We start from the raw sequence: 27783 nt of genomic DNA on the forward strand, positions 1-27783 counted from the left end.
CTTGTGTTCTCTATGCACGTGCATGTCGTTGCCCTCAATTTGCACACTTGTTTAGAAGTCATAAGAAGTGCTTTCTGAAAAATATCACACGCGCAAACATGATGACAACGTAGCTTGGGAGAGTTTTTTGCTGTTAGCAATGAGATCACATGTACGAAATGAAGGTGCCCAACGATCCCTATCGATTGGACAGAAGCGCTCTACACGAGTGCTTCCTGCTTCTGGCACGCCAACCCCATGTGGCCAGCGTAACACGTGCAGGTCCCCGCAGTGTAGTCGCAGGAGCCGCGTCCGGCGCATTCGGCCAGTTCCGTAAGAGGGCGATACACCGTGGTGCCATCAGAAATTTGCTCGTCGAGTACAGAGTTATCGTTGTTTAGATCAACAATGACGACTTCCACAGGATACACCTCGTACACCTCGCACGTAGAGGCACCAGCGCCTGTTATGCCGGCAGACATCGGGTGCTGACCTCCCGGGTCATTGTGAGCGAGCACGTTGCAGTCGAATAAGTTCTGGTACCCTGTCGTACCCGCCTCGGAAGTAAACTGCACCTCGCAGATAACTTTGTTCTGCACCCCCAATCCGTCGTACGGGAGCGGACCGGTGTTGTCATCGTTGAAGACCTTCGTTGTTGTACCCTGACCGGTTACGTCGAGTGGGTCGTTGCGTGTAAAGCCGTACACTTGAGCTGCAACCTCCACGGTGACGGTATTGAGAACGTTGTTCGGCAGTCGCTGCAGTGCGGTTTGAATGTTGGCACATGTCGTGGCGTCGTTGGTCCCTAGCACGGCACCAAAAGTGATCTTCTCGGTCGTGTAAGCGTTGCCGTACGGGTCGTAGTACGTCAGGAATCCCGTGCCACCGGCCGCGCTGATCACGATCGCTTGCACCATGTCGAACTGGTTTGGCGTGAGCGGGTCGTCACCCTTTGGGCAAGTGCGGAGCGAGCAGTCGTGGCCCTGGAAGTTGGCATCGCACACACAGCCCATGATCTTCTCTTGATCCCAGAGCGCGTAAGTGATGCTTGGATTGCCACCAATGAGCTTGTGGAAGTTATCCGCAGCCAACTCTTCGATGAACTCGCACGTGCCGTGGCCGCTGCAGTCATTGGGGCATTGCATCCGACGGCATCCACTTCCAACAAATCCAGCATCGCACGCGCACTCACCCGTCGTGCGATCACACGTTCCTCGGTTACCGCACTCGGCGTAGTAGTGGGCGTCGTCATCACGCTGTGCCGTGTCGTGCCACGCGCGGGTGAACGGGCACTGGCGACCAGAACAGTCACCGCCGATCCAGTTCTGCATACAGTCGCAGACGTCGTTGAGGCCGCACTTGCCGTGACCGGAGCACTTGTTGGGGCAGGCGGCCAAAACGGCGTTGGCGAGCAGTGCCGTGAGCGTCACTACGAACCACCACTTGGCCATCGCGTGCTCTCTCTAACGGCCTTGGTCTTGATCGTGAGGGCTTGAGAGGCGAGGGAGGCGAATTCAAATGTGAGCTGCAACCACAGCAATGTGGCTTCCGTCGGTTGGACCCAATCTTCTGGAGGGTCGTCATTTCGATGGTGCGTCCGTTGGACCCTTTCGAGATCTTCGCGGAGGGACGCGATGCAGAAAATGATCGGACCGCAATGCGAGATGGACCACCATAACCGAGCTACAACACCAGCACGAGCGTAGTTCTGACTTGGAGGGCGGAAGCGTTGATTGGGCTCACCAGTTTGCTGTTGGAGCTCGCCTGAAGCATTCATGAAGGCGAAGGCACCGATGTAGCTAGGTATCAGCAGGGTGATGAGGAACGGTATATTCAGCCCGTCACCTCAAGTAACCGCTCCGGACCACACTCCGGAGGGTGAACAAATAATATCAATACCAGAACTACAGTTTTTTTACTACGGAAAACTTATTATTATCGCAGCATCTTACTGTTTGGCACAATGCTATATTGCCCCCAGTGTTTGATCGGTGCTGAGGCTGAGTTGGGCAAAAGGACGAGTCGAACGTGGATTGAAATATAAATAAACGACATACGTTTGTGCACAGCGTGCGAAAATAGAAGAAAGCGACGCTTGGAAAATCTAGTGGCAAGATGTAAGAAACGTGGTTCTTATTGAGACGATGAACAGTCTTGAAACACATCATTTCGAAAACGAATCGTTTATTTTTCTTATCCTCCCTAGACGAACAACTCGTGAGCGAGACCACATAGAACGAGATATTAATTACTGTCTTTTGGTTCACATTCAGATCCCCCCCCGAAGCTGAAGCTACGAGGGCTACCACCAGGGTCAATACGAGATAGACTAGCCTCATGCCACTGGTGACAGTAGAGACTTCGGGTTGGGCAGCGCGAGTTTCATTCGCCTCGTCGTATCGAAGTCGCTGCACAAACCAGCTCACACCCCTCGACCAACATCAACACTGGTTTCTTCATGAACTTGTCATTCTTCATGTGCCACTTCAAGGACAGGTCAGGGACCATCCCCCCACGGCATCGGACCTGTCTCGGCTTCCACGATAGCGAGCGAGTACACATCTGCCTCGAGGGACGCCTTACCGTGCAAAGCAAACTCCAATGCGCGCCACCGAATCGCCCCCAAATTGTCGAAACCGGGCTGGATGCCGGCGCTAGAGAAACTCAACCCGAAGCCGGTCACCATCGCAGTGCCTCCATGCACTATGATGTTATCGCCCTCGAGGCCACCGTGGGCGAAGCCTTTGCTGTGCAGAAATTGAAGACCAGTGGTTATGTCAAGCAAGAGCTAATTTGGTTTGACAAATACTTGAAGTACTTTTTTTCCCTTTGGCGATACAAGTTGTCAGATAGTGAACCCCCAGCAATATATAGCAGGCGCCGTAGAGCTGTACAATGTTGAGGTGGTTAGCCTCCTGCCAAATGTTGACCTCCCTCAGAGAATCCGACCGTTGTTTGCTCGACTCAATTGTAACGCACTTGACGGCAGCAGCTGCATTCATGTAGCGTCCGCGGTAGATTTTCTTGAATGCACCGCGGGTAAAGGATTCGTCGTCAATCTGAACGTTGTGTCGAGCGATGAACCACTTTTCCACACTAGGAACTTGTAACCCGGAGAACCCTATCAAGCGGGCCATGACCGCGTAGATAAACGCTCGATTATCCGCCGAATAGGAGTTCCTCGTGTGGCGAATTTCATGAGCAAGAACTGTTAGTGCCTTATTTTGAGCGATAGTATTGCCAAGACGGTTCCGATATCACAGTCAAATAAGCACTGAATCATTGCTGCTCGCTCCGTTACCCCATCTAGATTTCCACAATTCCATACTGTCTTGAGACTAGCAGGTTGAGGTCTCGATTCATCTCTGTCAATGCATCTGCTAAGGTATCCACGCCTACCACACGCAGAATTTTTGGTTTGTCTTCATTGCATTCAAAATTGCATGGAGCCGAGACTGTACAACTCCCATGTCTTGAACACCACGGTCCAGGAGTGACTGGAGTCGAACACGTACGTCCAAGCATATCGGTTCAGCCTCATCCATAGCTTTACAAAGCTTCGCTGTCCCGGACAAATCACTCTCCAACCACGTTAAGAGTTTTTGGGTTTGCTGTGTACTCTGCTCGTTGTCAGTCTTGGTTATATTGGATAGTATCTCACGCCTACCTACTATCTCCACTGTAGTGCGAATGGTATCACCACAGTGTCAGTTTCAAGCAGTGCTATCTCGGAGTGTGACTGGTAAAAAGTGAAGGCGAATTTCCCATTTAGTATTGCAATGCAGTTCTGCTTTAGCTCCTACTACTGTATTAGATCCAATTAGGGCAGTAGGGCAGTGGAAGAAACAACTAAACTACCTATTTCTTGTTATTAAAGAAAAGATGATATCAGTACTACATACAGCCTACTCAGTGACAAGTAGGCGGCTGGGGTACGCGGTACGCTTTATGGATTGGGTACAGGTTACGCTTTAGCGCTCGGTTTAAAAAATCGAATCATATTAACGTTTAATTGGAAAATAGCGGACCCGATTCCCAATTATTCTAAAATAACGTACCCAAAACTCAACTTTCCCAACAAAAAACAATATTACCATTGGTATGGAAATTTGTGCGCCGATCTTGAAGCGGCGTCTCAATCGATGGCCGGACCTGCAGCCAAGAAGGCGTCGGACAGCGCTGCTGCTGCAGCAGCTGCAGCTGCAGCTGCCGAGGCCGCTCTTGCCGCGGAGGCGCTGGAGCGAGAGGCGGCCGCTGCTGGCGCCGCGTCGAAAGCCCAGCAGGAGGCCGAGCAGGAGGCCGCCAGACGCCAGCAGCAGGAGCAGGACGAGCTGGACGTCGTCGCCGTCGGAGCCGTCGCGCACGTGATCCGCCGCGCCTTCCACTCGTTCTACGCCGCGACTGAAGCCCCCGAGGCTGCCGAGCCCAGCGACGCAGCAGCAGCAGCAGAGGAGGAGGCCGGCGACGCTGACGCCGCAGCTCAGTCGGCCACCTCCAGGCAGGACCGAAGCACAGAGGAGGCAGCGCTGGAGGCTGCCGCAGCCTCGTCGGCTCGAGATGTGTCGCTGCCGCAGCTGGAGCTGGAGCCGAGTCCGTTCGTGGCTCTCGCGCAGACGCGCAAAGACGCCATCGCTCGGGAGCTGAAGCTCAAGCACGAGAGGGCCAGGGCGCTGCTCCGGTTCATGCAGGAGCGGCGGCAGCAGGCGGCGGAGGCGGACGCGCGCATCGCAGAGCAGCTGAGCGACAAGGGGCTGGTGGTCAAGGCGCAGATCCCCGTGGGGCCGACGCATCTGCGCCTGGACGACCAGGAGCTGCGAGCCGCCACGGACGCTGGAGACGATTTCGGCGAGTTCGCCGACTCGCTCCTGCACGCCAAGAGCTTGGTGGCCGAGTACGAGCAGAGCCGGAGAGAGAGGAGTGGCAATGGGAAGAAGGCCATGACGTCTCCGACGAGACGAACTGCGGCAGGAGAACAGAGCGGGGAGAACGGAGAGCAGCTTGGGTACCTCGACTCGACCATGTCGGCGAGTATACGGACGGAGGCTACGCTCGAGCAACACAGGAACCACATTGCGGAGGTGAAGATGGCGCATGAAGAGCATCGAGCTGCAGCAAGCTCTGGTAAGGTGTCGCCGCTGCGGGCCGGTACGAACCAGAGCGGAGATAATGTGCCGGATCTGATTGCGACAACGTTGACGCCGCTGTCGACGACGCAGCTAGAGCATCAACAACTCAAAGCGTCGAAGTCGGTCATGAACCCGGTGGAGAAGCGGAAGAACATGGCGATTCTCGAACGAATGCAAACGAAGCTCGACTTTGTCAGGAACCCACGCTATGCCGCGCCAGACCAGGGCAAACTTCAATTGGATGAATACCCCACTGAGTCGAATGGAACTGTGAAGCCATGTTTCGATATCGTTCCCAAGCCACCTATTATGTTTTCGGACTATGATATCGGTGGCATTTACGAGCAGGTAGTGTATGTCCGCAACACGGGCATGCTATCTCGACGGGCTCGAATCCTTCCTCCAGGGACAATTTTCTTTTCAATGGCTAGTGTTTTATTCCCAGAGGAGAGCGGCATGGTCGCACCTGGCATGCATGTGGAAGTGCGCGTACGCTTTGCGCCGGACTCTCGTGCAGACTATAAGGACAACTTCACTGTTCAGTACGAAACCGAGCAACCATTAGTGCCTGGGTCCGCTGGTACACCAGGAGCGGCAGGGTCTGCAGAGATGGTGGTTCCGTTGATGGCACACAGGGAACCTCCAGAGCTGACGCTGCCACTGGTTATTCGAGCACAGAATACACTGGTGGGTGGGCGCTCTGTTACGTCTTTGACTTGTAAAAATGTGGGAGGGAAAGCACGATTTTGGCTGTTAAGCGAGCCGGCGTGGTCTCGACTGGAACACTTGCAAGTAGCAACCCGAGGTATTTCACCGACTCGTTCCGCCGTCGAAATGTTGGGTGGCGACTACACTCTTGGAACGGTAATGGACGTTGGTCCGTTTCGGATGACACCGAATGACGTTGAATTGGATAAGGGCCAAAGCGTGAAATTTGACCTCGTATACACACCATCAGGCATTGGCGAACAACGTGAACGCTTTGTTATGGTGTGTGACAACTGCCTCGTGCGTGTTTTTCAACTGGTGGGCCGTGGCTGTCAAGTGGATGTAGCAGCCACTCTAGTCAATGATTCCCCGTTCGACACTAGCATTACCGAAATGGGTCCTCTAGACCGCTTGTTTTTCCGGGATGATGTACTCGTAAATGCCCGTGCACGACAAACAATCGTGATTGCGAACGACACGCCAATAGATATAAAGTTTTCCTGGAAAATCCAGCCTTTAGTCAATGAAGCACGAGATCGGAGTGGAAATGCAGTCAAAGACAAGTCTGCGGTTTCTCCCGAATGGAAGGCACCCTTTACTATTACACCAGAGAACGGTATATTTGCTCTATCATCGTCAAAAGAATTCACAATTGAGTTTTTACCCGTCGAGGCACGTGCTTACGCATGCCAAGCCACACTAATGATCAACGATATTCCAGCGTGTAGCATGCCCGGCCCCGGCCAGATGGCACACCTCAAGGCGGCATTTCAAGCGAGTGAAGATCAACCGCTTAGCCCTCGAGCAGCAGCCAAAGCTGCAACGAGAAAATTAAGTGATGCGATGCCGGGTTTTTCTATGCAACTTCGCGCGCGTGGAAGGCTAGGAAGCTTTACGATTATCCCAGCATTCAATGATTCATGGATACCACTAGAAGATGACGGCTTACAACGTCCTGGAAATGCTGGAAGTGAATCTGCCCAAGTGTTGCTACAAAATCAAAAGTACTTGGCTACTGTGTTGCTGAAGAATCAGTGCAATTCGCGCGTAGCATTTTGTTGGGAACTTGCGAGGCTACGACAGCGGCATTTGGCAGCCGGTGGTGGACCATCAGCGTCAACATCCATGGCTGCTACAAAGGGTAACGTGCCTACTTTCGAGTTGGCTCTGGCCCCACATGTCGGGGAGCTGGAACCGCTTGGTCAACAGCGCATCGAGCTCACACTGACTCCGCTGTCTATTGGAACATTTTCACTAAGCGTTCCGTGTCGTATTACAACGCCCAATGATGGCCAAACATCACACGCGCCGCGTTTCGAGCGCTGGCTCCTTCTCGAAGGCCGAGTTGCAGGGGCAGAGATCGAAATTATCACACCTGAGATTGACTTTGGTCTGGTGCTCGTAGGTGCAAGCGCGGAGTCTAGTATTACCATCCATAACCCGTCACGTTGTGTGGCTACAAATTGGAGATTCTTACACTTAGATGGATCGACCTCAGGTGGTGATCCAGCTACTCAACACCAACTGCAGTCTTTGACTGGCCCGAAGCTTCGCCGATCAAGCTCAAAGGAATCTGTAATTTCACGCCACTCCGCGATATCCTCGAGTTCTGGTAACGACACCGAGCGGAGCTTATTTACTTCTAGGGATATTTTGCCACGGGCTACGGTCGCTTTTGCGCCTGAGAATGGTGTGCTTTTACCGGGCGAGACATTCACCGTGAAAGCTACGTGCATGGCGGGGTCTCTACCCGAAAGATTCCGAGGTAATTTCAGTTGCCAGGCAGCTCCGGAGCGTAAATTCTTCGAAACCAACACAACCGTGACGCACGCAGTTGTATCGGCACGTGCTGAGATCCAATGTCCCAACGTCTTCCTTTCGACGACCCGATTGCCGCTGGGTACTACGTACATGGGTGTAGAGATTCGTCGAACCATTGAACTCGTGAATGTTTCAAATCTTGAGGCTGCATTTAAGTTTGTGGAACCCGAAGGCGCTTCAAGAGCGTACAGCATCACGTTCTCGCCAAAGCAGGGCACAATTCACTCCAAAGAGCGTCTCGTTGTCACGTTAAATTACACACCGCGTCAAGTTGGTCGATTTACAGTAATTCTCGCGTGTAGCGTCCGTGGTTTGGCGGCACCATTGGGCTTCGAAGTCAGTAGCAATCACAAAGGACTGGTGTTGTCGTATGAACTTGTCCAGCCCACAAAGTTGCCAACGGGGAAGACAGCTCGGCATTCCGATGCATCTGAGCTCGCTCTCCCAAAGTCACCGAAGGAAATCGCTCTAGAGCGTGGCATAACGCTGTCAGACTGCGACTTGGAGCCGGAGACAAATCCACTCAGCAGTATTCCCAAACTCGTATTTGGAGATAGCGTACCGCTTGGCGAGAGACGGACTGTGAGCCTACTTATCCGGAACTTTAGCGGTATCGAAGCGCTTGTGGACCTGGAGGCGAAGAAGTTTCCGGCGGCGCCAGTCAGTTCTTCACACTTGATGACTACGGGTAGTGGAAGCTTATCACGTCAAGATAGCTCGCAATTTCTACCGTCTTCAACATCACCAAGCAAGAGCAGACACAAAAACAAGCTAACCAGGTCCAAGAGTGCGAAGTCTATCGTATCCAACCGAACGGGTTCATACCGAGCAAGCACAGGAGGACAAGACCCCATGAAACCGCGACTTTCAGATGCCAAGGACAACAGAAATCGGTTCCAGTCTGCCAATGGTCGAGCGTATCTCCGTCAATGTGCGGAAAACGAGGAAGACCGACAAATACTGCGTGACGGTCGCGGGGTGGCCTTCCAGTTGTCTCCTGCCAGAGTCTACATTCCACCATGGGAGCAAGCTGTCGTCCGCATCACATGCTTCAACAACATGCCGGGGACTTATGTTGACGATATCGTGAGCCGTGCCACCGGGGCACCTCCTGTATTTTTGCATGCCAATGTAGGGATCGTAGGAACGCCACTTGTTCTGGACAGAAACTGCGTGGGGCTGCATTTCGGCAGGCCAGTACCTGAAGGAAGACCCCGAGTTCTGCTTCGGCAGCCGACGTTGACGTTCGGCGCGGTTTGCGTTCGATCTCCCAGTATTACGAAGACGTTACGGGTGGTGAACCGTGGACCGCAGCGTGCTCGCCTCAAGTGGAAATTAGTGGAGAATGGTCGAGAGGACCAACTTGTGAGCGTTACCTTGCGCGTGGACTTTGGTTCGAGACTACAACTACGAATTACGCCATTTGACGAGCACAATAGCGGTGCTGCTGCATTGCCGTTCATAGTTGAGCCTCAGGTGGCCATGGTGCCTCCCTTCAGCACAACGCCATTCCGAATTACGTTTGAGACCCCCAAAGATGGTATGGCTGCCCCGCGAGCACTTCTGCTAGCAGATGCACACTGGTACGACATGAGCATGGAGGAACAACACAATTCCGATGGCACAGGGAGCACGTCAAGCATAGGTAGCACTAATCCTGCCCATTCAGAAGCTGATCCTCGACAAGAAGACGCGTCCAGCCCCACACGACAAAATAACAACATTCCAAACAATGCCACGCACGTTGCAGCAGGAAAGGCGTTTACAGCTGTGCGCATGGCTAACGCGATAGTTCGGAAGCCAGGGCCAGTACCAGGTAGTATCCCAGCCTCGTCATATAGCCCTAAGTGTCTTCGCGTACTGCTTTCTGCCGATGTGATTGAGCCTGAGTTATCCATCGACAAGCCCAGGGAGCAACTTCAGCAGATTCACGCACCGTCGCTCGGTGCAAGGAGAAATAGCATCTCCGCGGTGCCGCCCCCCTTGCCCCCACACATTGCGCCATATCACATCAAGTTCACAACATGGTCCACGTTAATGTCTCTGTCGGCAGCACAACATGTCTTCCACCGACGCGAGCTCTTCTTGGTGAACCGACTGGCTTCAAGGACAACGTTCCGGTTGGAATGCGATGGACCATTTGCTGTCGCCCAAGCCGACTCACTGGCGCCGCGGCATCCGCTGTCAATGGCAGATCTACCACCAGCACATCGTCGGTCCACAGCGCAAGGCGAGTCATACATGTTCATGCTGCCACCTCAAATGTCTGTTCGGATCGACCTGCGTTTTTTGCCTTCAGCTTCGTTGGCAGATGCAGTTTCTGTTGGATCTTCAAAACCCAACGCGAAGCCGCTTTTTCAACAACAGCAGCAGCTACCACTTCACTCGCAGTTTGATGGTGAATTACGTGTCAAGTTTGCTACGCGCTCGGTACAAACAATTCGGCTCGCTGCTGTAATGTTACGACCTGCCATCGTGGTGTCCCCTTCAGTTTTCTTCTTTGGCCGGGTTCATCTATCCGCCTCTCGGTTCGTCGTGCTTCGCCTCGCAAACCCCACAGTTGTGCCAGCTCGCTTCACCGTGCAGCACGTACCGAGACCCAAACCAATTTCCCGAGCGCAACAACAAGAAATGCGTCAGCACCACGCACACTTGACGGACGAACCTGGCGTCTTCACGTTCTCAAAGCTGTCAGGCGAGCTCCAGGGACCAACCACCACTCTCAAGTCTGCTGGGGGATGGCTGCCAACCACCGACTCGATGCGAGATCTGCTAAGCGAAGACGCGACTACGACTCACCCGCTCGTCCACGCGCCGCTGGAAATTCGCGTTGAATTTCATCCTCGCGAAAGTGATCGGCGCTACAAAAGTCGATTCCGCTTTACCGTGGAGCAGGGGCGTGACTTCGAGGTTGTGCTTGAAGGCAACGGCCACCTGGGTGAAGTCGACAACCCGAGCGACGGTGATCGACCACTTGTGCGCGTTCGTGAGTTTGAGCACTCGTACCATATCTTCCGCGGGACTTGAGGCATCCTGTAACATGAATTCATGTAGCATAGCACACGTGAGCACAAGTAGGTGGGTGGAATGATGTCGTGTTGAGTTCTTCTTTGGCCTTGTGCGACGTGCACGAAGGTTCATACGTGTGTGAAGCAAATAAGCAGACGTGCACGGCACGACAGGTGCTGCCACCCTGCCGCCTTAAGCACGCATGTTAAATACAGTTTTGGTCCAGCCGTCCTGGCTGGGCACGAGCTCGAGCACCGAGTGGAACGGGATTTCCAGGTCCGGACTGCTTTCGATGGGCGCACCCAGGAAGTACGAGTACAGCACTTGTAATGTTGAGATGTGTGAGACGACGAGCACGGGGCCCGTGTGCTGCTCAATGTCGATGAGGACGGGCTCCAGACGCATCATGAGATCTTGGTAGGACTCGCCGCCAGGGAAGCGCGTGCGCCACGGGTCCTTCTCGTACGCTGCGTACGCCTCGGGCATTTGCTCTTTCATCTGGTCCATGGTCATACCGTAGCATTCGCCCTTGTCCAGCGGGTTCAGCGTCGCCATTTGCACTGCAAGAGCGAGGAAACAACGCACAAGTTAAGTATCAAGCAGCAGCAAATACAGCCCCAACTAGGTATCTCTTTGCACACGTACTTCGCTTGCCGTAGGGAAGAAAGTCTGCCGTTTCCACTGCACGCGGCAGCGTCGACGTCATGACGAGGCATTCCGTGGGGTTGTCCTCAGGCATAATGGCTTCGTTCTCCATCCACACAGCCGTGCGCTGCTTGACGAACTCGCCGAGGCGATAGGCGAAGTCCACGCCGAGCGGACTGAGCCTGGCCGACCGCGGCGCCACGCACGGGTCCTTGATGATGGCGCGGAAGTCCCTCCGCACTTCGGTGCAGTGGCCCGCGCGCACGAGCCAGATGGGGCGGTGCTCGATGTGGAAGCTCATCATGTAGGGCAGGATGGACTTGGCCACGTGGCCGTAGATGCCCTTGGCGTGCACCTTGGACTGCATGTCGAAGAGCTTGATGTAGCTGCAGTCCTCGGCGTCCTCGAGCGCCTCGTAGGCGGCCTCGTAGTTCTTCAGGCGCTGCTTCAGGTCGGCGAAGGCCTCGTCCTCGGGCATGTTGCTGTAGTCCGGGCTGCTCTCGACCTTCTGGCGGATGTTGGCGTTGATCACGGCCTCGCTCGTGCAGATGCTCTCGACGAACACCACGTGCACGCTCGTCTTGTGCTCCTCGGCGAAGGCGCTGAACGTGTCGCGCAGCACCTTGCGCCTGCTCTTGGTGGTGTTGGTGGCGTCGAACACGGCCACGTCGCCGCCCTTGCGCCCGTCCTGGCCCAGGAACCAGCGCTGCACCTGCTGCAGCGCCTCGCGCGCCAGGCGCTCGCGCTCCTCCCGCGCGCGCGCGTTCTTCGGGTCGAAGAACGAGTGGTCCTGCTTCACGCCCTCGCTCTGCGCGCGCCGCAGCTGGCCCACGTTGAAGACCTGGCAGCGCAGTCCCTTCCAGCAGAAGAACTTCCAGAGCTTCTTGGCGATGAACGACTTGCCGCGCGCGGGCAGCCCCACCATCACCAGCACCAGCTTGTCCGCCGTGGGCGTGAAGCGCTGGCGCTCCGAGAACAGCGGCCGGTTCGTCTCGCGAGAGCCGCGCCGGTTCAGCGGCGGCGGCGCCACCGTGAACGTCACCGTCTTGTACGCCATCGAGTCGGGCCCGCCGGGCGACGGCAGCTGCTCTGCGGACGGGGGAGAGGGAGGCGGAGGGGACGACGCGGAGGACGCCGACGACGACGCGGACGAGAGCCACTCGACCATGTGCCCAGGAGGTTGAAGGCGGTTGCTCTTTGCTGCTTGGAGACTTTTTCGAAAGTGGGCGAGGCAGGCGAAAGGAAAACGGATCCGGATGAGCAGCGGTTTGAGTAAGTTGACGCGGAGACTGGAGAGGAGTATGCTGAAGGGAGATTCACGTGCGCTTGCGTAAGTAGCGACAGGGCGGAACACACGGACGACCAATCGCGCGGCAGGAATGTTCGTGTGGCGCACGCAGGTTGAAGTGGCAGCAGTGCTACTGTAGGTGGCAACTCGTGGTTTACCTCTCTGCGTGCTGGCGTGCGCGTGCATTTCTCGATGGGAGAGCCTCCTCCCGGCCGAGACGCGAGGGTTGGTGGGTGGGGGTCATGACCGCAGAGAAGGAGGGAGGTCAACGGGAAGGTCCCTTTACAACACAAGCACACTCTGCTCGTGCATTCACTACTCCTGGCATGCAACAGCTCACCGACGTCCGTGCTGGCTGTGTTGCTCATGGTTAACCCTTTTTCGTTAGCTACTCCGCGAGGCGCGGGCTGCCATCTCCTACTGCCCGAACGGAAAAGAGCTTTGGCTCTATAATGCTGGAGCTGCAGTTCTCGCACCGCGCTTCCTTGCTTTGTTGGGAGCCGGGGTTCAGTCCGATTCCTGCTGGAGAAGCCACCGCCAAACTATCTGACCCTGTGTGCGTAGTCCCTGTACTGCCACTTCGGAAAGTGCGTTCAAGCTTGCTCGGATTCGGTGGGGCGGACCACGCGCAAGAGCGGTACCCTTTTCCTCGTTGAGAACAATCGGTGGACGGAATGGGGCAGGAGCGGTCGAAGATTCCGCACTTGATGGGGTTACCGCACGATGGTAATGATAAAGAGAAGGAAAAGGCTGCTTACAAGTTGGGAGAGCTAGCTTTATGTGATCGTGACACCAGAGTATTAATCGTCGACGCACGTGCGATACCTTCGCTGGCGACATTGGTGCAATTCAGTAACGATCGGCAGAACTGGAAAGCTGCTTTCGCGCTTTGGTATTGCTGTACTGTCGTACTTATTGTCAGCAGCGCTCTGCTCCTCAGCTAATAGCAATGCTACAAGAGGTGGGCTGCCTCGCACCGCACCAGTAATTTCCTTATTCACATCGCTTTTGGACAATTCCGCAGAGCTTTAGCAGCAAACTCCTTCTCTTCTTCACCGCCATAATCTGTCGACAATAAAGCTACCAAGGGTGGGATGCCTCCAGCGACACCGATCCTATCCTGATTGACGATCGATAGAGAAGGGGTTGACGCGGAGGTGGGGATTTTGTGGCGTTGATAGAGAAGGGCAGTATCTCGCAGAAGACCATAGCTGCTAGAACGTGGTGAAGACCCCAGGTGCTTGTGGCGTATATTATTTATTTAGAAACGTATTTCGGAGCCTATCCCTTTGACGTCTAAGTGAGTTACTCCAAACTATTCCTAGTGATCGGTCTCCTTCCTGAAGTCGTGGTGACGGCGGTTTGAGGGGATGGAGAGGTTAATCGGGAGTTCCATTGTGGGCGTGCCTTCGGGGTTTCCAGGGGGTATATAGTGAAGGAGGTAGTCGAGGGAATCCTTTGTGGAACGGTTGGTCTTCGTGGGCCTTACCCACAGGGACACTAGGAGCCATAACCGCTGCAAGGCAGGAGGGAGGAAGGAAAGCCAACGAGGCGCTTACCTACTACCAAGTACTGTGTAATGTACTATTCTTTCGCTGATACGTACTCGGTCGCTAAGCGCTTGGCACGTCAGTAGAAGTGGGTCGGCAAACTCGTGCTAGCTCAGGCGGAGGCGCCCAGCCACCTTTCACTCACCAACTCCGTGCTACTACTTGAACGGAGAAGAACTTATCTCTCTGGTGCTGGAGGTGCAGTTCTCGCACCGTGCTTCATTGTCTCCACTTAACACCGCCTCGCGGGATGGGGCCAAGTTACCGTGCTATCAGTTAGGATGTATTGCTACCACGCTACAGGCCGGCCGTAGGCCGGACTGTCCCAAGGGAGATGGAAGGTGGTTTAAAATCTTGCTCGCTCGGGTGGACAACTGAAATGCGCGCCTGTGGCAGCGGGGGGGGGGGGGGGGGGGGGGGGTCACCCCTCATTCGTCGACCACTTGCCGGGCCCGAAAGCTCCATTTTAGCCGAAACGCCAGCAGTCCTCGGAGAATCCCCGCCCCCAAACGCCCTGGCTCCCCTACGCGCGTAACCCCTGTTCTCACTTCGGAAATTGCGTCCAAGCTCAAAGGCTGGCAAGGGAGCGGTTCCTTTTTCCTCACCGTGAACGATCAGCGGACGGAATGGGGCAGAGGCAGTCGAAGATCCCGCACCTGGTGGGGTTGCTGCGCGACGGTAACGACAGAGAGAAAGAGAAGGCTGCCAAGACTTTGGAATATCTAGCTTCTCGCGTCAGCAGCAGAGTATTAATCGTTGAGGCGGGCGGGATCTCGCCGCTGGTGGAATTGGTAAAGAGCGGCAATTACCGGCAGAAGGAGATCGCGTGCTGGGTTTTGTGGAGATTGTCTTTGGAAGACTCGATCCAGGAGATGATCGCTGCGGCGGGAGGCATCCCTCCGTTGATAGCATTGGTGAAGAATGGCGATGACACTCAAAAGATGAGCGGGATAAGTGTTCTCTGGAGATTATCGCGAAGCGCTAACAGCAGGGATGAGATCCTTGCGATGGGATTCATCCCCGTATTGATGACCTTGTTGCAGGCGGGTAACAGCGAGGAGAAGATGACCGCAGCTAACGTTCTTTTTTTGTTGTCATTTGACGAAATTGTCAAAGGTAGAGCCGATATGGCAGAATGTATCCCGGGGTTAGTGGCGATGATTCAAAACGGCGACATCTTCCAGAAAACCGACGCTGCTTTTGTTCTCAGCAATTTGTCAACTAACGACGTCAACAAGGGTAGAATCGGTGTGGCGGGAGGCATCCCACCGTTGGTGGCATTGGCGAAGAAGAGATTATCTTTCTTGACGAATACGCTTGCTATTCAAACTCTGTGCAATTTGTCATCCAACGATGACAATAAGGATAGGATAGGTGAGGCTGGAGGTATCCCAGTGTTGATCTCCCTACTACAAAAAGGATACAAGGGGGAGAAGGCGTTTGCTACTGAAGCTCTGTGCATTTTGTCAGCAAACGATGCGAACAAGGAAAGGATTGGTGCGGTGCGAGGGATCCCACCTCTTGTGGTAATACTACTAAACGGTGGTGACCATGGGAAGAAGCATGCAGCTGAAGCTCTTCGCAATTTGTCGTCAAATGACGCTGATAGAGAAGGGATTATTCTGCTTCTTGTGGCGTTGGTAATGAAGGGCAATCCCTCGCAGAAGACCATAGCTGCTATGGCATTGTGGATTTTGTCAAGCAACGAAGTTGACAAGGATAGCATCGGCGAAGAGGGAGGTATCCCACCGCTAGTGGCGTTAGTGGAGGACGGCGACGACGAGCAGAAGGAAAATGCTTCCGGGGCTCTGTGGAATTTGTCACTCAATGACGGGAACAAGGAAAGGATCGATGGAGTAAGAGTAATCCCAACACTAGTAAGTCTGATGCTGAACGGAACCGACATACAAAAGGAGAATGCCGTTGGAATTTTGTGCAGTATATCTGCTTGCGATGAGAACAAAGAGAATATCGCTACATCTGAATGTATCCCAGAGCTGGTTGCGCTCCTTCGAAGCAGCAACAAAAGACAGCAGAAAAATGCAGCGGAAACATTACAGAACGTGATGGCATTCACAACCAACTGGCATGGAATCTTTGAGGCTGGGATCATCCCACTGCTGGTGACTCTGGTGGAGCAAGGTACTGAATTCCAGACAGCACAGGCTGCAAGTATATTGTGGGCTGTGGTGATTGGAAAAAACCGGGATCTTGGTATTCGTGACGGAAGCTTGGTCGAAGCTCTAACCAAGGTGATTTACACAGGTACTCCAATTCATCAAGAAAGAGCTTCACAAGTGATGGCATTTATGGGTCAGCATCTTGATCCTTCTGTGAAGGATCGAGTCGCTATCAATGGTGGTGCTGAAGCGGTGCTGTCATACATACGAAGATGTGAGAGCAACACGCAGATTTACGAGGGGCTTACTGCTTTCCGGGACCTCTGCCTTAATAGCGGTGTTACGGTTCGATCTGTGGTCGAACGAGCTGGTGGGACAACCACACTTGTCACGCTTTCAAAAAGCGGTGACGACATGATCTCTGAGTTGGCTACTCGCATTCTAGTCTGGCTGAATGGCACCTTTGACGAGCTCGCTCAGCTGTGTGATCGCATGGGTGAAGCTGAGCCTTTGTTTCGTCATATATTGAATCGATTGAAGGAGATTTCAGGTCAAGGTGTAAGTTCCACGGCCAGGCTTCGTGTCCGATTTAACGCGATCTTATCGATGATAGATGGAAAATCTATGGTACTTCGCCTTGTGGGCGCAAATTCCGTTGCCGAGGCACTCGCACGACTACATAAAAAAATTGACGTCTTGGAGCAAAAACATCCACGAAATGCGTGGAAATGTCAATGGGAAATTGACAAGTGCGCAATGATGAAGCAGCTATTTGACTGTGATATGGCCAGCCTAGTAAGTGATCTCGTGAGTGAAAGTGCACAAATGGAAGCGCTAACCCTGCTTGTGCACGAACGTAAGGATGCACATTTCTCCTACTCGGAGCAGGAGAAGAGTTTTTGAACACCGTAATACGCCATATTGTGGGTTTCTCGATCATTGGTGTCCCCTCAGAGAAATCGTGGTTTATTGCCCGACACGATATCGTAATGGAAGACGCATCCTTCAATCGGGGGTCATTTGGACAGATATACCGCGGAACATACATGAACGCCCCGGTTGTCGTGAAATGTGTCGATATACTGTCGGAAGCCTACTTCACGAATTTTATGCGTGAAGTGAGCGTCTGGCGAGAAGCAACTCGCCACCCGAACATTGTCGAGTTCTATGGCGCGTGTCACGTTGGCCAACCGTGTTTTATGGTATGCAAAGACATCGCGGGAGGATCGCTACTTGATTACCTGAAGCGACAGAAGGAAGCTGGTCACTCGAAAGTGTGGCGTGCTTTACTAGACGTGACGCATGGACTTCAGTTCCTGCACAGTAGAAACATCGTTCACGGTGATCTAAAAGGCAACAATATTTTGGTAGACGGGGATACCGCCATGCTCACCGACTTTGGACTGAGCTTCTTCGAAACTGGGTTGCAACCTCATTTCGATAATCTGGGAGCGATTCGGTGGCGGGCGCCAGAATACGTTGCCAGCGGTAAAACGTCATTTGAGGGAGATGTGTACTCGCTTGGAATGGTAATCGTGGAAGTCGTAGGGAAAATATTACCTTGGGGAATGGCTCCCGATATGGCTGTAAAACGGCACATGGAGAACGGTCACTTCATGAATAAACCAGAGTTGATCTCGGACGAGCAGTGGAAGCTGGTGTGTGCAATGTGCGACTTTGATCCGTCGAAGCGGATGAAGCTTGACGAGGTGGAGAAGAAGATCAAAACTTTGGCCGAGACAGAAGAAGACACTTCACGATTAGCCTACGCTCAGCGGCGAGCTGAGCAACGATATCGATAGAAGGCGCTCGTCCTGGGCAAAATAGCACAATCCGAATAGAAAGGTGATTTTTCTGATAGCAGTACTATCATAGCACGTAAATCTACATGTACTAGTGCAGTCCAAATCCGATATCGTTGAATCGCCCGCCCGCGACCCAAGCATTATGTGGGGCGGGTGATGAGGACGGACTCCCTAAGTTCTTTGTTCAACAGGCACAAAGTCCACTTACTACTGAGGAATTCTACGATACGAATCGTCCGTGTTCAACGCATACGTCCCATAGTCAGTTTTCGATGCCCAAAGATCACTGACCACTCAGGAATCGATCAGCTATCCGGACATGGGGCACGCTCCCTCCAAGACGGGGACACCAGATATCTCTGCGTTGGTGTCGCTGGCAACGGACGGCAGCCCCCACCAAAAGGAATGGGCGGCTTGGGCGCTGAGTGACCTCTCCTTCGACCTCGACAATCAAGTCAGAATCGCCAACGCGGGGGGGGGGGATCGCTCCACTGGTGACACTGTTACGAGATGGTGGCACCGTTCAGAGGGAGATAGCCGCGGGGGCTCTCTGGAAGCTCTCCCTCAATAGCGAGACGCGGGCCAAAGTCGCAACTTCGGGGGCGTTGTCGGTGCTTGTTTCCACGCTGTCCGGCGGCAGCTCGCACCAAAGAGAAGCAGCCGCGGGGGCCTTGTGGGCTCTAGCCAGCGACCGGGCGAACGCGGTTTTCATTGCAGACGTGGGTGGCTTACGCGCCTTGGTGGATTTGGCGCGAGGAGGGGGCGTGAACGAGAGACAAGTAGTGGCTGGGGCGCTGTGGGCGCTGTCCAGGAACCAGGAGCAGCACCAGGTAGCGATTGCCGCTTTGGGTGGCATTAAAGCGCTGGTGGCTTTGGTTTCGTACCAATACTGCGAGCGGGAAGAGAACACTCTGGGTGTCTTGTGGGACCTCGCGTACAACCATCCTGCGCGTCAGGAGGAGATTGCCGGGTGCGGGGCGATTCGCGGAAGTGGAGCACGCTCGAATCTCTCTACGCGTTGTACCCTGTCGACGCGCGCGCCTTAGAAAGTTACGTACGCAGACGACAACAAATGCCTACTGGGCCCCCTGAATCGCTGGTTGACTTCGCATGCGTGGGTATCCTCAAGCAGAAAGAGCTGGCGACAGGAGTTCTTGGATTTCTCTCCCGTTTTGTTGATCCTCAGGACAAAGAAATTCGCTACTAATGGTGGACTGGGGGCCTTACTCGATCGCATTGGTTGTGATATTAGAAGTTGTAAGGAACACGCAATCATCGCTCTTCATGGTCTCTGCAGCGAGGGGGGCGAGTTGTACGCTCTACCACTAAACAGTTGAATGGGCAAACAGTTCTGACAAATTTGCTAAACATTGGCAACGAGAAGATTAAAAAGCTGGCTGCTGAGCTGTTGTGGTGGCTCACTTCCAGTGTGACAGAGCTCTCCGAACTCTGTGAAGATATAAACGAAGCCGAACCTCTCTGTTGACACGTACTAGCGCGACTACAAGATCTTCGAAGCCAAGGAAATGAATCCATTGCGCCTTTGATGAATGGTTTCGGGTCTCCTTTGCATCTGAACGGTGGTAAACCGATATTGATACGAGTGGTAAACGCTCGCGCTGGACTTGACAGACTTGCCGATATGCATGGTGAGATCGATAAGTTAGAAAGTCCGCGGAGTTCTTGTTCATGGAAGTCTCAATGGGAAGCAGAAGGTAGAACAATGAAACAAACTCTCTTTGAGCAAGGTTCTCATTTAGCGTCCCAAAAGTTGTGTGGCGGTCTAAGTTACAAAACGATCCAAGAAGCGCAAGTGACTCTAGTCTACGAGTTTTCACAAAAACGAAGTGTTATACAAGTGAAGAACTTAGCATGCTGAAGAACATGGCGAGGAGGGTTCTTGTGGACTCAAGCTACCGTTTACCAAATCAAAAAGATCGAATGTGGTTCATTTCGCGAAATGACGTTCATGTAGACGACGAGGCATTCTGTTGCGGGGCATTTGGGAAAATTTATCGTGGAAGATATTTAAATGCTGATGTTGTCATCGAAACAAGGTCTAATAGCGACGATGACAATGGTGACTTCATGCAGGAAGTGAGAGTATGGTACGAGGCAAGACATCCGAACATTGTGCAATTATATGGGGCGTGTCACGGCTGCGTGCCTCGCTTTATGTATGCAAGTGCATCAGCGGTGGATCACTTCGTGAGTATCTTTATAAACAATAGCATCCAAGACCTCGGTGAACAATGCCTGACGTAACTCGTGGCCTGCAATTTTACATAGCATAAACATCGTCCATGGCGACCCCAAGGGCAATAACAGTTTGGTTGACGGAGACACCGCCATGCTGACTGATTTCGGAATGTGCTTTTTCAACTCTGGAACGCACCCAACCTATAAAAACGTTGGTGCACTTCGTTGGCGTGCTCTCGAATTTATTTAGCAAGAACCCTCATTCGAAGCGGATACATATTCGCTTGGAATGTGCATCGTGGAAGCAGTTACAAGAAGGTTGCCATGGGGCGATATTCCTGAATTGACGATGAGGTGGCACCTAAACCACTGGAAATTTTTACGAAAGCCACAGAGAAGCAGTGGGCATTGGTATGTGTAATGTGTCATTTTGATCCATCACAGAGATTGGCACTTGATGCAGTAGAAAGATAATTCGAAGAGTTCGGAAGAGGAAGTCAATACGGTTGGATATTCTCAAGCGGCAGATACCGCGTGAACGCCATAGCAAAACTCTCTTATCAGCTCGGATGGACTCTTGTGCCGATCGTGCGATGGTGCTCCCCGATTTCCCAGCAGCAGATTTCCGATGTGATCCATCAACTGGTGTGCGCAACTGCAAATTTAAAAGCAAATTTAGCTCTGGTTATTACTGTCGGCTTCGGCTTCTTGTAGACGGAAGTTTCAGGAGTTTATCCCTGTGCTGGATCGATTTAGCCCTGTGTGCCTTCAGTCCAAGACAGACACGTCAACCCACAAGGTGAGCACAAGACTCGGGGCAACATGGCTCAAGACCTTCCCATTGTCTACGGGGAAATACTCAACGTACGTCTGGACCACGTAGAATGATGCTCTGCAGTGGCCTAATCGCTCGTTTATTGAACCCCGCAGTTAAATGCCCTAGGTGTAAGTCTCGAGCATGTCAAGCCAGCCACCACGACGATGGAGTCGGACAAAGTCGTGTGCGTGTGTGAACAAATGGAAGGCCAGGGCAGCGTCGTGATCGTGGACTTGTCTGAGGGCAACACAGTTCAACGTCGACCAATCTACGCTGATGCAGCCATCATGAACCCCTTGAAGAAAATCATTGCGTTGCGCACCGAGAACCAATTGCAGATCTTCGATATCGACAGCTGCAAGAAGCTCAAGAGCCATCAAATGGCCGAGGCCGTTGACTTCTGGTGCTGGATCTCCGCCACCACCATCGCGGTGGTCACACCAACCGCAGTGTTTCACTGGAGCATCGAGGCCGACTTGCCACCGGCAAAACTGTTTTACCGCAGTGCCAACCTTGGGACGGAGATGCAAATTGTCAGCTACCAGGCCTCAGTCGACAATCACTGGGTGCTGCTGGTTGGCACCTCACAGGGTCAAGGCGGTCGTGCTATTGGTAGTATGCAGCTTTACTCCATGGAGAAAAAGGTGAGTCAAGTGCTGCAGGGCTACGCGGGTACCTTCACACAAATGAAGCCACGAGGAAGATTGGATAACGCGCAGGTTGTTCTGTTCGCTGGCACGAAGGCCGAGGGGCTGCCGACTCAGCTTTTCAGCATGGAAGTGGGTCGTGAATCCGATATCGGAGATACGTTTCATTTCGCGTCAAAACCCATTCCTTATGACACTGAAGCGAAGAACGACTTCCCTGTCTCGATTCGTGCGAGTCCAGGCGACGACATTGTTTATATGATCACGAAGATGGGATACCTCTTCCTATTTGACGCGCACTCAGGCACATTAATCTACCGTGCTTGTGTGATACAAGACACACCGTTCGTGACCTGTCTCGATTCCAGGTCGAAAGGTGTGCTTGGCATTACGCGGCGCGGGCAACTCTTGCATTTTGAGATCAACAGGGAGACATTAGTTCCATACGTGCTCCACTCTCTGCGTGACCCGAAGCTCGCCTTGGCATTGGCATCGCGTATGGATCTCCCCGGCGCTGAAGAACTCTTTTATCCAGAGTTCAAGCGCCTTGTTAGCATTAATGATGTCCAGGGCGCTGCTCGACTCGCTGCTGCATCCCCAAAAGGAGCGCTTCGAACTCCGGAGACGATCGAGATTTTCAAGCAAATGCCGGATCAACTGGACCAGCCCCAGCCCCTTCTTCAGTACTTCTCCGTACTCCTTGAAAAGGGCACCCTCAACAAGCTGGAGTCCATTGAATTGGTTCGCCCCGTGCTCGTTCAGGGCCGCACCAAGTTGCTGCAGAAGTGGTTGATGGAGGATAAGCTCGAGTACTCCGAAGAGCTGGGTGACGTAATTGCTGAGATGGACCCGATGATGGCTCTGCCGGTTTATCTACGCGCGGAGGTGCCGACAAAGGTGATCCACTGCTTTGTGCAGTGTGTAGTGAAGGATTCGAAACCGCAGGACCCACGCGCGCTCATGCAATTGTGCGACCGCTACGATTTCGTGGAGGAGCTGACACAATACTTGCACACGAATAACCTCATGCAGTACATTGATGTGTACGTGACAAAAGTGAGTCCGGAGAAGACACCCTTTGTCATCGGCAGGCTGCTGGATCTGGGCTGCAGCGACGACTACATCAACAACCTCCTGAACAAGGTTCCAAACTGCCCGGTGGGTGACCTCTGTGAGCAGGTTGAGAAGCGCAATCGGCTCCCTATGCTACAGTCGTGGCTCGAGAAACGTGTTGCGCGACGTAATAAGGATAGCGCGACACACAACGCTATTGCGAAAGTTTACGTCCTGCTGGATAAGGATCCGCAGCAATATTTGACGAAGAACAAGTATTACGACTCGAAAGCTGTGGGTAAGTTCTGTGAGACTGTGAACCCGTACTTAGCTTTCCTGGCATACCGTCGAGCTGGGGGCGACTGTGACGACGACCTCATCCGAGTGGCCACGGGAAATGATTTGTTCAAGGACTTGGCCCGCTACTTGGTGGAGCGGCAGGATCTTGATCTGTGGGGAAAAGTGCTAATGAAGCAGGAGGAGGGTGAGGCGGAAAACCGTAGCCGTCGTGCTTTGATCGACCAGGTTGTGCACACAGCGCTCCCGGAGTGCACTAAATCTGCTGAAGTTTCCACCACGGTACATGCATTCATGAATGCTGAACTGTCGAACGAACTGGCGGACCAAAACCTGAGTTGTGTGGGCATGAATCGATGCTTCGCCTTCTTTTAGCAAAAGCAAAGGAGTACTCTAGACTCGATTATCATACATTCTAATCCAGCCTAATAAACGTTGATCTGAGCCTACTGACGCGTTGTGTCTTGATCACTCACTTCGGACGCCAACAGCTACTCAAAGCATCTTTTGATGCTTCACTGGTTGATGACATAGTTCGTATGGACGTTTTCGCCGTATCGACCTACCGCGAGATAACAGTAAGGCGCACACGGACGCGACATATTTGCTCAGCTGCTACAAAACGTTCTGAACGTGCAATAAGTTCCGCTTGATCGCGAGGCACAAGGATCAACTTCTTGCAAGCATGTTCGTGTGGGCAAAGAACGATATACATCGGAGGATCGCTAGGCAACTGTAGATCCTTACAGAGCGTGATGCGTAGTTCTCCGGCGGTGCACTCGACGTAAGTCATCTGCCTCATACTCACTGCAAAATCTGAAGTGAGACACAAAGTCCGAAAACGAGCGTGACTTGTTGGAACTTCCTACCAATCCATGAATCAATCAACCAGAAAAAGCTAAAGCCAGTGTGCATCCAGTCCAAAATCGCTGGTGAAACATGCCCCCGAACTCTTGAAAGCTCCAATAGTTCCAAGCGTCAGCCGTTCAAGAATACAAAAATCGCTAATAAACCTTCCCACGCGCGTTCAACAAAACAGCCCAAGTACCAGCAACAGAAGAGCACAGTTACGACTTGCATTTCACCTACGACCGCTGACTGCGCTTTTGCTTCTTGGTGAACTGCGACGGGTGTCCCTCCAGCACGTTCATCCTGGGTCTGTTGGGCGCCATGCGTCGGTCCAAGAACTCCTTGGCACTCTGCGACAGCTCCCTCGTCTGGGCGTCCTCCAGGGCGTCCAGCGTCTGCACCTGGATGCTGCCGAACTGCCGGGTGTGCGTCTTCTTCATCATGAGCTCCGCGACCTTGGCCTGCTTGCGCTTCTTAGCGCGGATCTGGGCCGCAGTCTCCTGCTGTTCCAGCTGCTCTTCCTCCTCGTGGTGCGCCGCCACGGCCGACAGCACGTCATCAGGCAGCTCGGGCACTTCCACCTCCTTCTTGGGCTCCTGCTTGCTCTTCCTCTTCCTGCTCCGATCGAATCACCACCGATATTTTTCCCATTAACTCCTCGCCCCTCCCCGTCATTGCAAAGCATTTTGGCGGCTTGGGGTCGCCCCCTTCGTGCCCAAACAGCTCGAAAACCGCTAAAACGCCGCCTAATTTCGCACCTCTTGGCCAGCGCCTTGGCCTGCGCCTTGGCCTCGTCTTGCTGGCGCTGCAGCGTGCGAGCCTGCTCGGCGGCGCTCTGCTTGGTCACGACCTCGGGCGCCTCATCGCTGTCGCTGTCGTGCGCCGGCAGCGGCGTCGTGTCCTTCGTGGCGGCCATGGGCGTCGGCGCCAATGTGTCAATGACGCAGCCGCGGTCTCCAGTCAACCTTTTCCGCCAATCAAATTGTGTAATTACCATTATCCGCGAATCAGAGCTCTCGAAACCGGAGTTTCTGCTAGCCAATGCTGACTCGAAAAGACACATGGCTACATCGCGGACCCGCGAGGACCGACGGCGACGTCTGCGTCAACTGGTGCTTGAAGCTGCCAGGGCGCGGGCCAATGACGCGCTGACGTTGAAGGGCGAGGACACTGAGCAGGAGCTGTTCGCGCCCTTCAGTCCGTCCCCATTGGCGGTGATCGAGGCCGTGTGGACCAAACTGGAGTACGCGCAGTTGGCGTTGACGTCGGAGGACGTTCTGGTGGACCTGGGCTGCGGAGATGGACGCTGGCTTGTATCCGGTGTCAAGCGGTTTGGCTGCAAGGCGCTCGGCGTCGAGCTGGACGAAAATTTGGTCCTTCGAGCGCGGGAGCAGGTGCAACAACAGCAGCTGCAGCACAAGATCCAGATCGAGCTCGGGGATGTCATGCTCGCCGACATCTCGCAGGCCAAGCTGGTAATCGTCTACGCGTTCGCCGAGTCGCTGCCGGGTATCGCCCAGAGGTTAAAGGAGCAGTTGAAGCAGGACACGAGCGTGCTGTCGGTTGGGGTGAGTGCTTGGGTGGATCGAGGAGGGGAGAAGGCCACGGGTGGACGCTGATTGTTGGTTGGTTGTTGCAGTTTCGAGTGCCGGACTGGAAGCCGTACTGGAGCGAGCGGGAAGGGGGACTGCGCTGGTACTTCTACAGGATGAGTGAGTGCTGTTGAGCGAGGATGGGGGTTAAATAACTTGGGTTTGTATTGTTGGAGTGATCAACAAGACTGGACTAAGTGTCGTCGAGAAGTCGGGCGAGTCTCCGCTTGACTTCCTGCACTTCGGCGAGCACTAGTCTGTCCAGCTGCAGATGCAAAGTGAATTGGATAAGTGAAAAAGAATTGCAAGCAGAATTAATGAGCACACACAAACACATTACGTGCTTACCTGCTTGCGTTTTTCCTCGACACGAACGGCCTTTTGGATGATAGTGTCGCTGGTGCTCGTAGCAAGGGCTTGTCTTCGGTCAGTGAACTCCATGCGCAGTAGGTTGGCCAGCGAGGTGGACGTGGGCAACGGGCTGGTGGATCTCAATCGACGCATTGTCTTCTTCAGGATCTTTTTCTTGAGCCGTTTTTTCCTCGTCGTTGTCTTCTCCTGAATAGGCGAACCGTTAACTTGTCCTGATTGCTGCATTGATACTACTGCAGCCATCGATCTTCTCGACGCACTTCTCGCGAGGCTCTTGAGATCGGAACATGAGGAGCTTTTCGGAAGTGTAGAATTCTCCGCCGTAGTTGACACACACGATTGCTGAGTCTTCGCGATACTAACGGACTTCCTTCGATCGCAAGTTTGTGCTTCACCGATCACAATAGTTCGCTCTGCGGCGTGCAACCGATCCAGCATATCGACCAGCTCCTTATCCTCGATTTGTCGGGTTGTTGCTTCCCTCCCGACTACCCCTCGCCGTCTCCGTGAGGCTGGTTCTTTATCAACGTCAGCAGGAATCTCTTCGAGGAACATCTTACCGGAGGAGAGACGGCGAAGTCTCTCTAATCTTGGTGGAGACGATGCTCGCCTCGTGTTTTCAGAATTAAGCTTTTCTTGAGCTCCAAGGGCGAATTCAATCTCGAGATTTTGCCTTGATGCTGCACGTTCACCGTTAAATTTTCGCGCAGCGTCGCGTGCAGCCTGAACAGCATCAAGTGGGGTAGGACTATCTGTAATGGTAGTGGTAGGTGCTTGCAGTGTCTCCTGGCTTTTATCTGGTGATTTCCCCGTCTTGCCAGGCGACTTTTCTGTTTGAAACTGCACAAGCAGCGTCAATAACGCTAAGTACCTCACGAATATGTGCATCAACGCACCTCAGTTGCACATAGCAGGCATACACTATCAGTCGCATAGAGTTCTGTACATCCATGGCGTAGGCAAAATCCGTCCTGTGACTTCTTCGGCTCTCCGAGAAATGCACGAAACACCTTGCGCTGCGCCATCAATGCTTCCGACGCAAGTTCTCGGAACTCTAAAAGTAAAAACAGAGGTCTAGATGAGTCATGATCGTACGAATCAGCACGCATGGACAGAAACATACCTTCGAGACTCATTTCGCCAGAGCCCACACGGTCAAATTGCGCTAGTGCGTCCACCATGACTGCACTTTCCATGAGAGAGTGCAGCAATGTTCGTAGTGCTAGACGTCGTTGCTGCTCTACAAGTGTAGCTATAGCTTCAACATCTTCCCGTGATAGCCGTTCATGTCCGCCCACATCGAGCTCTAATTGCGCATCAATGCACGAGTACTCCTCTTCAGGGAGGCACTTTGCAAGCGAACGTAACTCTGCGATTTCAATGTACCCGGTATCCAGCGTCTCCATCTGCTCGAACAGCTCGCACAGTACAAGCGCCAAATTTTTTGCACGAAAGTCTCCGATATCGGCTGCCAGGACGACCGAATGGGCTTTTGTTGCCGGCTTGGCACTTACATCATGACTGTCGGGCGACGTCACAAGCTCTGGAACGTCCTCGATTGTGTCACCGGTGGCAGCTTCCCAACGCCGAATTGCTCGATTCCAGATCACTCGGTGCTCCGGTAAACAAGTGCTTCGAGTTCGTGGAATTGGTTGCCACCCGCTATCCTGCTGCCAAAACGGCTCCAGTAGAGGCTCCAACGCGTTTGCATCTACGGTAGCAGGTAGCGCCCGATCCTCGATCAAAACTAGCAACAATTCACCAAGTAAAGCCAGCATCGGCAGGCTTCCAGGTTTGACCTCAGCTAACAAACGGTCTACGGAATATCTCCGTGTAAAGTGAAATCTTGCAGGCGACTTCCAATTCGACAAGGACGTGGACGGAAAACACGATTGGGACACAGGAT

The 27783-nt window shown here is 53.4% G+C and overlaps 7 protein-coding genes across 7 annotated transcripts; 3 read left to right on the forward strand and 4 right to left on the reverse strand.

Annotated features, from left to right (window-relative positions):
• Positions 1–200: 200 nt before the first annotated feature.
• On the reverse strand, positions 201–1430 carry IUM83_14322 (Teneurin-1; the record flags this gene model as incomplete). The annotated part of the gene is made up of 1 exon (XM_067939058.1): positions 201–1430. One exon carries the CDS (start codon positions 1428–1430, stop codon positions 201–203), a length of 1230 nt encoding a protein of 409 aa, XP_067787777.1.
• Positions 1431–4121: 2691 nt separating this feature from the next.
• On the forward strand, positions 4122–5827 carry IUM83_14323 (uncharacterized protein; the record flags this gene model as incomplete). Its single annotated transcript, XM_067939059.1, has 2 exons — positions 4122–5685; positions 5784–5827. The coding sequence occupies 2 exons, from the start codon at positions 4122–4124 to the stop codon at positions 5825–5827; spliced, it is 1608 nt and encodes a 535-aa protein (XP_067787778.1).
• Positions 5828–10835: 5008 nt separating this feature from the next.
• IUM83_14324 (putative 6-phosphofructo-2-kinase/fructose-2,6-biphosphatase) lies at positions 10836–12456 on the reverse strand (the record flags this gene model as incomplete). The annotated part of the gene is made up of 2 exons (XM_067939060.1): positions 10836–11203; positions 11289–12456. The coding sequence occupies 2 exons, from the start codon at positions 12454–12456 to the stop codon at positions 10836–10838; spliced, it is 1536 nt and encodes a 511-aa protein (XP_067787712.1).
• Positions 12457–21072: 8616 nt separating this feature from the next.
• Positions 21073–23439, forward strand: IUM83_14325 (clathrin heavy chain; the record flags this gene model as incomplete). Its single annotated transcript, XM_067939061.1, has 2 exons — positions 21073–21114; positions 21181–23439. 2 exons carry the CDS (start codon positions 21073–21075, stop codon positions 23437–23439), a joined length of 2301 nt encoding a protein of 766 aa, XP_067787776.1.
• Positions 23440–24149: 710 nt separating this feature from the next.
• IUM83_14326 (uncharacterized protein) lies at positions 24150–24829 on the reverse strand (the record flags this gene model as incomplete). Its single annotated transcript, XM_067939062.1, has 2 exons — positions 24150–24528; positions 24672–24829. 2 exons carry the CDS (start codon positions 24827–24829, stop codon positions 24150–24152), a joined length of 537 nt encoding a protein of 178 aa, XP_067787783.1.
• A 145-nt stretch (positions 24830–24974) lies between these two features.
• On the forward strand, positions 24975–25639 carry IUM83_14327 (FAM173 family; the record flags this gene model as incomplete). The annotated part of the gene is made up of 2 exons (XM_067939063.1): positions 24975–25481; positions 25553–25639. 2 exons carry the CDS (start codon positions 24975–24977, stop codon positions 25637–25639), a joined length of 594 nt encoding a protein of 197 aa, XP_067787775.1.
• A 59-nt stretch (positions 25640–25698) lies between these two features.
• IUM83_14328 (uncharacterized protein) lies at positions 25699–27283 on the reverse strand (the record flags this gene model as incomplete). Its single annotated transcript, XM_067939064.1, has 5 exons — positions 25699–25770; positions 25854–26063; positions 26607–26717; positions 26774–26931; positions 27001–27283. 5 exons carry the CDS (start codon positions 27281–27283, stop codon positions 25699–25701), a joined length of 834 nt encoding a protein of 277 aa, XP_067787773.1.
• Positions 27284–27783: the final 500 nt, after the last annotated feature.

The sequence above is a fragment of the Phytophthora cinnamomi genome (assembly GCF_018691715.1).
Source record: "Phytophthora cinnamomi strain GKB4 chromosome Unknown Contig58, whole genome shotgun sequence".
In the NCBI taxonomy this organism is placed as follows: domain Eukaryota; phylum Oomycota; class Peronosporomycetes; order Peronosporales; family Peronosporaceae; genus Phytophthora; species Phytophthora cinnamomi.